This window comes from Chiloscyllium punctatum, chromosome 1, assembly GCF_047496795.1.
Source record: "Chiloscyllium punctatum isolate Juve2018m chromosome 1, sChiPun1.3, whole genome shotgun sequence".
Classification (NCBI taxonomy): domain Eukaryota; kingdom Metazoa; phylum Chordata; class Chondrichthyes; order Orectolobiformes; family Hemiscylliidae; genus Chiloscyllium; species Chiloscyllium punctatum.
This window is the reverse complement of record NC_092739.1, coordinates 43,370,367-43,386,113: the sequence shown is the minus strand read 5'-3', so window position 1 is coordinate 43,386,113 and position 15,747 is coordinate 43,370,367. Positions and strand designations below refer to the sequence as shown.

Genomic DNA, 15,747 nt, shown 5'->3' with positions numbered 1-15,747 from the left:
CTGCCAGTATATTAGTCCCCTTCCAATTTAGGTGGAATCCGTCCTTCTTGTACAGGTCACTTCTACTCTAAAAGAGATTCTAATGATCTAAAAATGTGAACCCTTCTCCCATACACCAGCTCCTCAGCCATGCATTCATCTGCTCTATCCTCCAATTCCTGCCCTCACTAGCTCGTAGCACTGGGAGTAATCCAGATATTACTACCCTTGAGGACCTCTTTTTTAAATTTCTGCCTAACTCTCTGTAATCTCAACCTTTTCCCTTCCTATGTCGTTGGTTCCAATGTGGACAATGAACTCCTGCTGGCCCCTCTCCTCCGTGAGAACATTCTGCACCCTCTCTGAGACATCCTTGATCCTGGCACCAGGGAAACAACACACCATTCTGATTTTTCTCTGCTGGCCACAGAAACGTCTGTCTGTACCTCAGACTAGAGAATCCCCGAACACAATTGATCTCTTGGAAGTCGACGTACCCCTTGTTGGATTAGAGCCAGTCTCAATACCAGAAACTTGGCTGTTCGTGCTATGTTCCCCAGAGAATCCATCATCCCCACATTTTCCAAAACAGCACACCTGTTTGAAATGGGTATATTCCACAAAAGACTCCTGCCCTAGGTGCCGACTTCTCTCACCCTTCCTGGAGTTAACCCATCTATGTGTCTGTACCTGAGACATCCCCCCTTCGTATAACTGCCATCCATCACATACTGTTGCTGTTGCAAATTCTTCATCGCTTCTATCTGTCTCTCTAACAGATCCACTCGATCTGATAAGATTCACACCCAACAGCGTTTATGGCAGATATAATCTGCAGTAACCCTTAAACTCTCTTTAAACTCCCACAGCTGACAAGAAGTACATATCACTGCAAAGGCCATTGTTGCTCCTTCACAATTTACAGACCCAGAAATTAACATTGTTGTCTTATTTCTCTACAAACACTGCCCCAGGTTAAATAAGTAGCTATGGCTTATATTTTAAGTTTAATCAAAAGACTTATCTCCAAAAACATATAATCAAGAAAGAATTCACTATACCTATTACTGCAGCCTCTCTTTTGGACAGACTTAAAATCACAATTAACTGATCTGATTCTGTGCTGTGAACTTCGCCCAACAGTTCCTCCAAGATTAGTTGCGAATTTCACTATTTGTTAATTTTCCCAGATACACTCCGATGTCCAGCGATACACGAATTCAAGCAGCAAAAGCAGTAACTGTGCAGGTTTTCTCTCTCTCTCTCTCTCTGCTGCACTGTCCTCACTATGTGCTTCCTTTGTCTGCTCTTCTCCCTTTTAAACTGCTGTTGTTTTGACTTTTTTTTTCCAAAGTTCCAAAACAATGCAACAGCATAAAAAACAGTAATTGCTGCTCCTGGAATTTGAGGAAATCACCTCCAACACCTAAAAAAACCTCAAAAAAAAAGCAGCTCTTACAGCCAGAAATTTTTCCTGTCCTCCATCTTGGATTACCCAGAATCCATCTTCTGCAAACTTACTTATCATGCCTTGTACATTCTCCTCCAAATTATTGATATAGATAACAAACAGCAATGGAACCAGCACCAACCCCAAAGACACTCCATTAGTCACAGACTTCTAGTTTGACAAGCATTCTTCTACAATGATCCTCTGCTTCCTACCATCACGTCAATTGTGTATCCAATTTGCCAGCTCCATGCAATTTAACCTTCCAGAGCAGCCTACCATGTGGAACCTTATCAACGGCCTTACTGAAATCCATATAGACTACACCTAATGCCCAGCCTTGTCAACCTACTTGGTAACTTCATCAAAGAACTCTCACAAACTTGTGAGGCAAGATCTCCCATGGTGACAAAGCCATGGTGACTATGCCTAATCAAACGCTATCTTTCCAAATGCATGTATATCTTATGCTTTCTTGAACTGCTGCAGTCTTCATGCTGCTGTAGGGTGATGCCGTTAGGAAGGGATCTCCAGGATTTTGACCCAGCGACACTTGTGGTGTACAGCTTGGAGCAGAACTTACAGGCGGTGGACTTCTCATGTACCTGCTGCCTTTGTCCTTTTAGATGGTGCTCATCAGCTCGGTAGGTTCAGTTTATGTCACCTTGGCGAGTTTCTGCAGTGCATCTTGTAGATGGTACACATCACTGTTACTGAGCATTGACAGTGGAGGAAGTGTATGCTTGTGGATGTGGTGCAAATCAAGAGGGTTACTTTGCTTTGGACGATGTCATGTTTCCTGAGTGTTGTTGTAGTTACAACGGTCCAGGCAAGTGGGAGTATTCCATCAGACTTCTAACCTGTGCCTTGTGGGTGATCGACAGGCTTTGGGGAGTAAAGAGGTGAGTTACTCATTAGTGTTCCTAGCATCTGACCTACACAGGCTAATGATGCAACTGATCGTGTGACTGACATCAGTAAGTAAGGAGCCAAAGATAAATAAAGGAGTGTTACAGTACATGAGGAATTAAAGAGCCTTACTTAGTCATAAGTCGTAAGCAGCCCCAGGGACAGTACATGTGCAGATACCTGCAAGATACTCTAGTCTGGTGTCTCCTTATTCAGGTAGGAGTACTGGCCGCAAGCACAAGATAAAGCAGTATTTTGTTGATTCATTTGTGGGATGTGGGCATCACTGGCTGGGCAGCATTTATTACCTGTTCTTAGTTGCCCTTGAAAAGGTGGTGATGAAATGCCTTCTTGAACTGCTGCAGTCCTCATGCTGTAGGGTGACCCATGATGGCATTAAGGAGGGATTTCCAGGATTTTGACCCAGCGACAGTGAAGGATTGGCAACATGTTTCCAAGTCGAGATGGTGAGTGGCTTGAAGGGGACCTTGCAGGTGGTGGTGTTCCCAAGTACCTGTTACTCTTGTCCTTCTAGGTGGACATGGTCATGGGTTTGGAAGGTAATGTCCTGTTTAATCCCTGCTTCACTGACTCAGATGTTCTCAGTGATCAATGGGGCAACTCGTGATATCAAAGGACAAAGATATTGGTGCGATCTAAAATTATTATACCAATAGATACTGCTAAATCTACACAGCAGACCGTCAGATAGACCAAATACCTAAGAGAAATTGAAACAAAAATCCTTCAAAAGAATGACTGGAGATAAACTATTTTGATGCTTCAATCTCTGAATATTTAAAATAATTTAAATCTTTTGATAGAACCAGCTTACTCTTGACTCTAATATGACAAATGCTTTGCTAGTGTTGCTGGTTCCTAACATACATACAAATGTCACAAAGTCAGTGGCGCCACCAAAGCAAACGTATCAAATCTGCTAAGTCCGCTGTGTGGAGTCCATAATTTTCAATAATGTGACTATTTTATAAATTCAATATTTCTCAAAATCCAGTAATTTGACTTTAATACCACAATTTTTGTGATGGTATTAAAAAGGACTTTTGATTTTTGAAACCAGTCTTCAGATTTAATACCTGGGACTTGCATGGGCTGAAAGGCTAAAGTTCTTAAGGGGCAAAACACTGACTCAAAATAACCAAGTGATCATCCATACAAGTTGACCAAGTTCAATGAAAGTCATATTGGACTTAAAACATTGTGTGTCCTGGTATGTATGGCAATTTGCAGCGAACAGACAATATACGTTCGACATTGTTGATTGAACTTCACAAGGTCAAGAGTGTAGTGCTAGAAAAGCACAGCAGGTCTGGCAGCATCTGAGGAGCAGGAGAATCAGCATTTCGGGCATAAGCCCTTCATCACGATTCCTGATGAAGGACTTATGCCCGAAACGTCGATACTCCTGCTCCTCGGATGCTGTCTGACCTGCTGTGCTTTTCCAGCACTACACTCTTGGCTCTGATCTCCAGCATCTGCAGTCCTCACTTTCTCCTCCTTCACAAGATCAAGACAGAATAGAATAGAACAGCAATTTACTGTCATGTGTATTTTTACAAAACCATACAGAAGCCATAAATATGAAGGAAATAAAAGTAAAAGTTCATAAAACTGAGTTTGGAGTATGCTGGAAAACCAGGCTGAAACCTCCACACAGGGTCACCCCACCACACTGATACGAGACCTCCACGCTGAGCTGCTGGACAACCCTGAAGGTACTTCTGAAGTAAGGATGAGACCTCAATGCCAAGGCAAGACCTCTGCACCAAGACTGGACTTTCACACTGGGCTGCTGGAATACCCGGAAGCTGCCGAGGACCTCCACGCTGGGACAAAAACCCCACTCCAGTCCCAGATTGCCTCCCCTCCTGGACAAGACCCCCAACTCAGGCCCCATTGTTGGAAGCCACCTCTTTGCTGGGTCTCCATCCAACACTGGAGCAACACACGAGGCCAACTGTATCTTTCCGAGGCAGTGGAAAAGCACAGATGACCACTATAAATATGACACTTTCAGAGGAAGATTTTATCACCATGATTTGTGCCTATGCATCCACCTTATATGCCAATGCTGAAAACAAAGATTACTTTTACAACACCCTGGGTGATATCATGGAGTATCAACCACATGGAGAAAAGTTATTACTCCTTCTGGAATGCAATACAAGAGCTAGATCAGAGTTTCATGATAAATGCGCCTTGGTAAACACAGCGTTGGCAAGATGATCAGAGCAGATAGCAGCTACTACAGTGAGTATAGTGTGAAGTGTACATTATACAAACACCTTCTTTGGAGATATCAGCACAAACTGTCATATTGTCTTCTGCTACTGAGCACCATCTTGATTTGATAATCACCAGGTGTGATCTGACCAGTATTGCTCACACCCAACCCTATCACACTGCAGACTGCGATACTGATCGCTCACTTGTCAGTTGTAGGGTGAAGATGCAACCACAGAAAATACACAATTCCAAACACAACAAATTCCACTCTGAATAAAGAGGTTTCACCTGAATTTCCCCTTAGATTTACTGGTGACGAGGATCAGTGCCACAGTTTGCAGGATGGACTGCTAAAAACAAATCATGTTCCAACAAGTTTAGCAGTCAACAACATGTACAGGAATTAAAAACATATGCTTGAATTGAACTCTCAATCTTCTTACACAAAGAAAGAGCGAGCAATTGAGTTATGATTAAAACTCATAAACTAGGGATATTTAAACTGCAAAGACAGGTTCATTTAAAAATTCAGAATATGCATTTGGTGACAAAAATGCTGAATGCTTGTATGAAAATCAAATGATTGACAACAGAATAAATCAGTATATCTAACATTGCAAAAAAAATTAAGCGAAGTAGCTTATTGCAGGGTGTTAGTGCTGCTGGACAATATTCTATGTAATGTTTTATCAGCAAGATCAGTGTTTACAAAGGGTACAGGTAAAATGATTGATCTGCCCACGCTGCCTCACCTAAAAATCAGTTTGGTGGACTAGATTACCTATTTACAGATAAGAATTTTTACATTAAAATACAACAAGTACAAAAACATTTCAAATGGTGCTAGCATGATGCACAAATTGAGAAATAACTTTCATCCTTGGTTTTATTCTGTTTGTGCCACAGAATCAAAGTTTTATTGAAATCCAATTTTAACTTTGTAAGAATACAAATATCAAGATTACAGGCACTGTCTTCCAAGATTCACAGGCCCTGTATATCAATACCTCCTAATTATCCGCTACTGAGTTCCTTCAATGGACGACCAGCCAGTTATTTCCCACATTGTAACCATTTTTAAGTACTGCATCTGGATTGGCTGCAGCTGACTCCTGCTTCGAAACATCTAACAACAGAGTTGCTAGAGCATGTGCAGAAATATAAAAAATATACACAGCTTTTGAGTATTTTTACAATCCATAACTTTCAGGAGTAGAGCTCAGGATGGTTTGTTATTTGAAAACTAAGGTGATTTGTGTCTATAGTTGCTTGTATACTGATTCATTGCCTCATATTTCTCACTTACATGCCGTCCTTCAGCACATTATGCAATATAATGTCAGATTCCATATACATGCTGATGTTGATGCTGACCCAGTGACACCACTTCAGAATGCACTAACATTATTGACTGTGTCTTCAGCTACCTGGACCCTATGCTCTGGAATGCTTTACCATACCTCTATAGGTCTCTTTCTTTCTTTAAGACTTTGTTTTAAACCGAACAGTTTGATTGCGCTTTTGGACACAATATTGCACACAACTCAGCATTGACCTGGGTTTGGTATACTTCTGTGATGTACCTTCTGACAATTTCTGAAGTCAAAGGCATTAAATAAATACACATTCTTGATGTATAGACACCATGCAGTCCAATGGCATAGTGGCTCAGTGGTTAGAACTGCTGTCTAACAGTGCCAGTGACATAGGTTCGATTCAACGCTCAAATGACTGTCTGTGTGGAGATTGCACGTTCTCTGCATGTCTGTGTGAGTTTTCTCTGGGTACTCCAGTTTCCTCCCACAGCCCAAAGATGTGCAGGTTAGATGGTTTGGCCATGCTGTAGTGCCCATAGTGTCCAGGGATGTGCAGGCTAGGTGGATTAGCCATGGGAAATGCAGGTTAACAAGAATAGGTGGGATGCTCTTCTGAGGGTCAATGTGGACTCAATGGGCTATATGGCTGGCTTCCACACTGAAGGGATTCTATGATTCTGCTCGAAAATTGTAACTTAAATATCCTATAGTTTGCAGCTTTTCAGTTTGATTTGAAAATGAAATAGGGCAATATTAGGGCCTGTGTGAGTTGGAGATTGCAATTTGAACCTGTCAGTTAACCATCATGATTGACGATCTTGGTGGATGAATTAAATCCATTTCACGATTTGCCATTACTTTTCTTAAGGCACATTACAGCTCGCTCTTTCTTTCTCCCTCTAAGTCAGATTGTTTACCAAGCTCTTCCTTTCTATGACTAGAGTTAAAAATATGAACACAGAGAATTACTGCTTTGGCTGCTATCTTGTTCATAAAAACGTAATTTTCTTGTCAACCCATGAGCAAGGATCAAGAGACAGAAAGTTCTCACATGATTCAAAATTAAATTGTATCTCATTTTGAAACAGCTCCTGAAGCAAGGAAGCAGATGAAAGACAAACAGATGCACTCTATGAGTTGCAATAAACAAGGGCTTTTCCTGGAATGGAAATTTTTCAAAAATGTTCTAAAAAAAGCAAGTCAGGTAACATCTGCAAAGAAAGGAAAACTGTAGACATTCCGTATGTCTGTTTCATCAACATTTTTCCTTTCCTCTACAGAGGTTTTCCAGTACTTTAGCTGCCTTTACTGGATTTAGGGTACATCTTCATCTGGACCATATCTCATACCTGCGAATGAGCAGCTTCAGGGTCTTGTAGGAACCTTTCACTAGAGTGATAGCCTCTTGTCTGTAACCGCTCAGTTCCACATTATTGATATTGATCACTTCATCCCCCACCTGCAGTTTGCTTGTTAGCAAGTCCGCTTTCCCTCCTTCCTCAACCTACAAAAGAAGGAAAAAAATAGACTAAATTAGAGGAAAACATCGCAGACCTTTCAATCATGATTGCAGTTGACCTCCGACAGGGCTTTAAGTTGCTTTGCTAATTAAACTCTGCCACCACACTTTTTAACCTTGACCCTCAGTAATGAGGAAAGTCACAATCCTGTCGTATTCCAGGCACCACCTGCACAGAATTAGTGATTCACAAAAGCCCACTGAAGAATGGTCTTGTTCTTTTTTGCAATCAAATGGCTTATATGAGCATAGCTATTTTAGCTTTGAATTTTGAGCACAATCAATCACTATTCGAGCTTTTAAAGATGTGCACAGTGTTTTGTTAACAATGCGCAAAGATATTTCTGTCTCAATGGCTAATAGGCTGAAGAATTTGGTATAAAAAGCAATACTGATCCAAATGCAGTGCACTTTCTACAAACAAATCTGCTCCTTTCTCTACATCTTTTAGCACCAAAATATCGCTGACTTCAATGCTTTGTGAAGCAGTGCTTTTTTCCCCCCCAAGAATCTTAAAGGTTAACTTCTGATTTTATTAAAGCAAATTTTTAATAAAAGCATAATCAACTTGCAATTTTCTTAACTGGTCACTGAATTAAAAATCTTGCAAATACTTATTACTGATTGAACATGGCCATCATTAAGCCAATTTAAGTGTTTCATATTTCAGAATTGATTCCAAACTTAGGGTTTAATTGATGCTAGAATCTATGTTTTTTTTTGAAATGGTGTTAATATTAATTCAGCAATCATTAGTGGATCAAAAGAATGTAAAGTAAACCTGATTTCTAAAGGCACATTGAAGATTAATGTTACTCATTTACCTTGGAAGTTACTGCTTAACATTCTCAGAATTTAGATGAAAAAATACCAATTGGGCATATATTTAACCAGAAGTGGGTTACTTGAATACATGGGATAAGCTGTTTTGCTGAGGTAATCCAAAAAAATTCTGAAAAAAGTCTTGCACTAAATTCCCTAAAAGCTCCTGTAACCTTTGCCCCCTCTCCACAGACCACCGAATATCCCACTGAGGAAATCCAGACAACGATCTCCTAATCCTACCAAATGCACCCCCTATATACAAAGTCGAATAACAAAGGAATCCTTAATCAGTGGAAAAAAATGGTCCCAGTGAGAAATCTGAGACTGCATCATACACTGCACTTTTCAAGAGGACTGGGTAGCACTGGTTTTCCGAAGAATTAAGTAAACACAAAAGCTTCAAATCTGAGAAGATTTAAGGTTTCCTGAATAAGCAGCTTCAATTGCCTAAAAAAAATGTATAACTTACTAAAATTCTTAACAAGTCAAATTAACTATGCTTATGGGGTCAAGAATGCTTTGAAGGGAAGGGCACCAGAAAATAAATTCCTTTTCCAATCCCCACAAATTGGTTGGAGAGACTTCGGAAATTAAAAATAGAAATGTAACAGAGAACAATTAAATAAATGTCTAGTAATAATTAAAGTACCTTAGCCCAGGCTGATGCCATTCCATTTTTGATCTGCCAATTGCTGAACACAGTTCACTTCAAAAGTAGCCAAACACTTTTCCAGTGTATACACTGATCTGTAAAGTTTAATCATTTATTGCTGCAACATCATGTGGCAAAGTACCCGCACAGCAAAATACTGCTCGTGAGCCCAGCTGAAATCAAGATACAGAGGCACATCAAGAACAGATGAGGAAAAAGGTAGAATTTATAGAAGAGAAGGGTAACATAGTGAGAATGGCCTTCAGAACCTGGGTTAAACCTGGTTGAAAGAATTATTTGGAAAATTTTGCATTAAATTAACATTTACATTCAATTTCCAGGGTGAGAAATCAATACATTGCTTTCGGGTATTAAGGTGAACCAAGGGTAATTTTGTTAGTCCTTAATATTGCAGCCCATTCATACATCCTTGACTTTGTAATGCTCAAAGCTGATTGTCCAAATACAGATGAGCTTGATGGCCAGGATTAGCTTTCTTCATCGTGACAAGAAAAATGAACTAGCTCCATTCACAGCATCATGCTTCATCCAAGAGTTAAAACAGTCAAAATGATGGAACACATTCTGACATGGATAACGTGTCAGAAACTTCAGTTTGTGGTAACTGATTAGGTGCTATATACAGTAAATCACCAAGTATGTAAGTGACCACAAAATTGGGCACAAGTGTCTAACCTTTAACTCACTGAACCAATTCATCTCCAACTTGCAATCTGCATGAACCAAGTGAGTGGTGGGAGGTGAAAGGAAGACAGACATTCTAACACCATTTTCCAGAAGATAGGTGGGTTACTTAGAATTATAGTGTCATCGAAATGTACAACATGGAAACAGACCCTTCAGTCCAACTAGTCCATGCTGACCAGCTATCCTAAATCAATCTCATCCCATTTGCCAATATCCCTCTAATTGGCCCAGAACCCTCTCAACCCTTCCTAATCATATACCCACCCAGATTCCTTTTAAATATTGTGATTGTACCAGCCTCCACCATTTCCACTGGTAGCTCATTTCACGCACACACCACCCTCTGCATGAAAAGGTTGGCCTTTTAAAATTTTCCCCCTCACCCTATACCTATGCCCTCGAATTGTGGACTCCCCCAGCCCAGGGAAAAGGCTGTGTCTAATTATCCTACCCACGCCCCTCATGATTTTATAAACTTCTATAAGGTCACCCCCTCAGCCTCCAATGCTCCAGGAAAAACAGCCCCAGCCTTCAGCCCCTCCCTATAGCTCAAATCCTCCAACCCTGGCAACATTGTTGTAAAATATTTTTCTGAACCCTTTCAGGTTTCATAACATCCTTCCTCTAGGAGGGAGACCAGAACTAAACACAGGATTCCAAACTGGCTGAACCAATGTCCTGTACAGCTGCAACATGACCTTCCAACTCCTATACTCAATGCAAATACAGTAAACAAAATAAAATTGCAATCAGCTGCAGTTCCACAGGTGCTGTTGTCAATTTAATATTTTTAACACTAAGTCAACACAAACAACCTTCTTTTATCTACATTATATGACTGCAATCCCCCTCCAACTGACTTCCTGCTGAGAACATGTGCCAAAAACTGTGTATGCACTTGGATGGTCAGATTGGGTTCAGTGATAAATGCTGGATGTGATAGTGAAATTTCATTTGGCAGTCTCCACAGTCTGAATTTCTTTCCGCGGTTGAAAAACTGGTTTTAAGATTATCTTCAGATCCTGATCCTGCCAGAGAGAGAAGGAAGCACAACCTCTCATTTTCAAGGGGCCCAATGTTAATTGTCTAGAGTGTAGGCTTGGTGTCCAGTTAGTGGCATGAAGCTAGGGCAAAATGGGGGTCTGTTTGAAACAGGCATGGCGGCCATTAAATTGATGCCTTTACCTTCAATGAAGTAGTGTCGGCTTCCTTGATGTGAGGTGGAAGCTGGCATTGAAGGCAGAGCTACCTAATGCTCACAAGGCACTGACCTGAAGATTATACTCAAGGCAATGAGGAGGCTGGGGAGGTCTTCACTCCAAGAGCACTCATACTTTTCTAAAACGTTTTGTTACTTGCCGGGGAAACACTTTTTTTTAGATTAGATTAGATTACTTACAGTGTGGAAACAGGCCCTTCGGCCCAACAAGTCCACACCGCCCCGCCGAAGCGTAACCCACCCATACCCCTACATCTACATTTACCCCTTACCTAACACCATGGGCAATTTAGCATGTCCAATTCACCTGGCCTGCACATCTTTGGACTGTGGGAGGAAACCGGAGCACCCGGAGGAAACCCACGCAGACACGGGGAGAACGTGCAAACTCCACACAGTCAGTCGCCTGAGGCGGGAATTGAACCCGGGTCTCAGGCGCTGTGAGGCAGCAGTGCTAACCACTGTGCCACCGTGCCGCCCACTTTCTTCCTAAATGCTCTTTTCAAGACAGCTGGAGACAGATTGAACATAGTGGGTTTCCTCCGGGTGCTCCGGTTTCCTCCCACAATCCAAAAATGTGCAGGTTAGGTGAATTGGCCATGCTAAATTGCCCGTAGTGTTAGGTGAAGGGGTAAATGTAGGGGAATGGGTCTGGGTGGTGGGTTGCGCTTCGGTGGGTCGGTGTGGACTTGTTGGGCCGAAGGGCATGTTTCCACACTGTAAGTAATCTAATTTAAAGTTGCAAGCTGGACCAGATCAGGGACCATGTTTAGAATGAAAACCTTTGTTCAGTGAGGGTAGGTCAAGTGGAACATGCTACCATAAACAGTTGTTGAGGCAAAGAGGCACAGATGCACTCTAAGCGAAGGCTGCTGTGTGTTTGATGGAGAATAGAATTGACAAGGTCAGATAAAGAATGGTGGGAACAGGCTCATGTTGAGCACTGAAACCAGTACAGATCTGCTAGAACCAATCACTTTTTACTGTGCTGCCACCATGTTGCAATTCCTACATCTCAGTACCTCTCAACCTCACTTTCCTCTTTTCAGTCACACCTTAAAATTTACCTCTTTGATGAAAACCTATTTAAGTTGGTCAATGTCACACCATGTTTTACAATGCTCCGCTGAAATGCCTTGGAATGTAGCATTATGTAAAAGGTGATGTGAATATGTAAGTCACTGCTGTGTGTTCAATTTTTTTTCACAAGAGTTAGCAAGTTGGATTGGTCTTCAGCTTCAACTATTATAGGCTAGGGTATTGAGAACTTATTTATTATAGAGTATGAAATTATAGCTTTATCCTGTATCTTATCAGCTCATTACTTCAATGATCACCCCTGCAGAGTGAACCACTACCAACAAACCACCTCTCTCGGATACAATGTCTCCCTTTTTCTGCCAGTATCCCTCTTCCTTCGAAAACTGCTTTCCCCACAACATTTGCCCTCAAATCCAACATCAATCTAGTCCTCAATCCCAAAACTCCCTTATTCCCCCTCAGGTTGTCAAATGAGTCATCAGTACTTGGCAGCACTCTCATTTTGGAGATTAAAGTGTAAGGACCATGTCTTACTACTTGTGTGTTTCAAAAACTGCAACAAGTAAGGAGTCTATTTGGGGGGAAAAAAACAGGGATTTACCAGGATGACTGCATAATTTCACAGCAAGGAATTCAACACACACTTTGAACTCTGTTTTGTTGCAATGCACAGATAATTAGGAGCCAAGAAGTTGTTTACAAGTGAAGCTGATTAGTTCTCAGCTAAATGAGCAGGTTGGGATGGGAAACAAGTGACAAAGACAGAGAGAGAGAGATAGAGACAGAAAGACACAGAGGTGTGTGCAGTTATGTTTCTCTCAGACGCTCTCTCTTCTCTGCAGTAAAAACAAAGCCAGGTTAAACTTGAAGAAAACCACTGACATTTCTTGCAACAGTTGCTTTTGAGCTGGGACTTTTGAATTTGAACTGATAAATCAAAGACATTTTCTTTGTGACTGAATCAATCAGACTGTACTTATTGCAAACCAATAGCACCTTGCAAAGACAAAAAAATAAACACCAAGAGCCACATTAGCCAAAGTAGAATCTTCTTAACATCGGAATTAGGAAGCAAAGACCACTGAACCATCGTTCCAGTTTTTTCTATCACCACTGATAATCTATTTTCCCTATTTGTTTGTCTTTAATTTGATTTACTTTTGTCACATGCACAGAGATACAGTGCTAACCACACAAATCATACATTACATAAGTACATCAAGGTAATAGAGACTGCAGAATGTAGTGTTACAGCTACAGAAAAGTTGCAGACAAAATGGGAAGTCCATTCATAAGTCTGATAACACTGGAGAAGTTGTTCTTAAATCTGTTGGCATGTGTTTTCTAACCTTTATATCTTCTGCCCAATGGAAGAGGGTAGAAGAGAGTATAAGCAGGATGGGAAGAGTCTTTGATTATGTTGCCTGCTTTCCTGGGGCAGAGAAAGTGTAGACGGAGTCAACAGAAGGAAGGCTGGTTTTCAGGATGGACAGAGCTGCATTCACAACTTTCTGTAATTTCTTGTGGAGTTGGGCAGAGCACTTGCCATAACAAGCTGTGATGTATCTGAATAAGATGCTTTCTATGGTGCATCTATAAAAATTAGCAAGAGTCATTGCGGATATGCTAAATTCCCTTAGCATTCTGAGGAAGTAAAGATGTTAGTGTGCTTTCTGGACTGTAGCATCAACGTGCACCGACTAGGACAGATTTTTGGCAAAAATTAGTCCTAGGAACTTGATGTTCTTGACCCTCTCCACCTCAGCACCGTTGATACAGACAGGGGGCATGTCCTCCACTCTGCTTTCTGAAGGTGATGACCAGCTTCTTCATTTTGCTGACATTGAGGGAGAGATTGTTGTTTTTACCCCATGCCATTAAGCTCTCTCTCTCTTTCCTGTACTCTGTCTTGTCACTGTTCGAGATCCGACCCACTACACGGTGTCATCAGCAAATTTGTAAGTAGAATTAAAGTTGAATTTGGCTACATCGTTGCGAGTGTATGAGGAGTGTATAGTAAGGGGCTGATTATGGAACCTTGCAGAGTACCAGTGTTCGGGATTATTGTAGAAATTGTGTTGTCACCCATCCTTACTGATTGTGGTCTGTGGGTCAGGAAGATTCATTTACAGAAGAGGGAGCAGAGTCTTAGGTCTCAGAGTTTGGACGTGGGTTTGGTTGGAACTGTGGTATTGAACGGTACAGCTGAAGTCAAAAAGTAGAAGTCTGATGTAGTTATCCTTGTTACCCAGATGTTCCAGAGATGCGTGATGGGCCAGGTAGATGACATCCACTGTGGACCTATTGTGGTGGTAGTTGAATTGTAGCAGATGAAGGCAGTCTGGGCGGGTGGAGCTGATGTTTGCCATTATTAACCTCTTGAAGCACTTCATAATGATGGATATCAGAGCCAAAGGGCAATAGTTATTTTGGCACATTGCCTGATTTTTCTTTGTCAATGGGATAATAATGATTTTCTTGAAGCAGATGAGAAACTCACATGTACAAAGTAACCTTGAATATCCGAAGGACACTGGCAGGGAATATTTCATTCGGTTAAATCGAATTCCGGATAACATAGGTTAGCCAAGCATCGGGACCTTGCAATCTTGCCAGATAATCCAAAATTCAGAGAACTGAATGGTGGATAATTGAGCTTCCTCTGTAATAAGGAGAGATTAAAGATGTTCGGGAATACTTGCGCCAGTTGGTCTGTGCAGGATCTGAGTGCACAGCTGGGGACTCCATCCAGGCCAGTCAATTTCCATGGGTTCACCCTCAAGAAGGCCGATCTTATATCTGCAGCAGTGACTGTGGGTATAGATACACCCGAGGCTCTGGGAGTTGGTGACATCATTTCACTGACCTTCTGTTCAAAACAAGCATAGAATGTACTGAATTCATTGGGGAGAGCTGCATTGTTGGACATGATACTACTCTACTTCACTTTGTAGCCTGTTATATCGTGTAAGCGGGTGCTTAAGATAGAGATTATAAGGAGGGTTAGAGTTTCAATTATTAGTGTTATATATCTGTTTACCTGTAGCTAAAATCTAATTACTTGAAATAAATAATAATTCTTCGTTAGTACAGAAACCTGGTCCGTGCATTCTATCAATCATGGTCTTAAAGTCCAGCAACTTTGAATATGGTGTGTACTTTAAAAACAACACTTGCTTCATCTCTGGGATCAGCAGGGCTTGATTTAGAGTGCTCTATCCCGTGGGTTCGATGGTCAAAGACCCACTCCAGCCATTTGAATAGACTATGCTGACATTTAGTGCAGTGCTCTCAGGGTGGCACAGTCTGATGTGCAATTTTACTGTGATATTTAACTGAAGCCCTACTCTCTCAGACAGATGTAAAAGTCTCATAAATCCAAAGTACAATAGAGGAGGTCACTTTGGTACCCTGGCAGTATATGTCACTTAATATATCTCACTAGATCATCATCATCACATCATTTTTTGTGGAACACTTTTGTATTTAAATAAGCAAACAAATTAAAAACTAAAACTTCACTGCTTGAAGGCTTCCCAAAGTTGTGAGACAAGAATGTACTAGAAGTTTTTTTTTAATTTGCCCTGATTTCCACCTAATATCTCTTCCTAATGAGAGATATATGCATCAGGTATGAAAAGAACCATGCAGAATTGCAAGGCCCTTCAAGAATGATAGTCAGCACAGCAGCCATCTGTAATGTTATTCAAATACACGTTAAACTTTGAATAGTTTACATATGAGTCAGCATTTTTGAGAGGAAGGAGGAACAGATAACAGTGTTGATGAAACAAATATGTACAACTCACCTTTCAGAGTGACTGGCAACTATTCTTCAGCAGATAACATGAGAGCTTAGAGAATGCACCAAGGTGAAGTTCA

At 41.1% G+C, this 15,747-nt stretch overlaps 1 protein-coding gene across 3 annotated transcripts in view; it reads right to left on the bottom strand.

Moving 5' to 3' along the window:
• Window positions 1-15,747, bottom strand: part of shroom3 (shroom family member 3) — a 453,508-nt gene that overhangs the window by 194,261 nt on the left and 243,500 nt on the right. For 2 of the 3 annotated variants that reach the window (XM_072550746.1, XM_072550719.1), the window contains exon 2: window positions 7,251-7,405. The exons of the other annotated variant lie outside the window; for it this stretch is intronic. Coding sequence is in view for 1 of the 2 variants with exons in the window: in XM_072550719.1 (XP_072406820.1) it covers window positions 7,251-7,405 (155 nt within the window). In the remaining variant the exon portion in view is untranslated. The remainder of the gene's footprint in view (window positions 1-7,250; window positions 7,406-15,747) is intronic. 3 annotated transcript variants of the gene reach the window in all.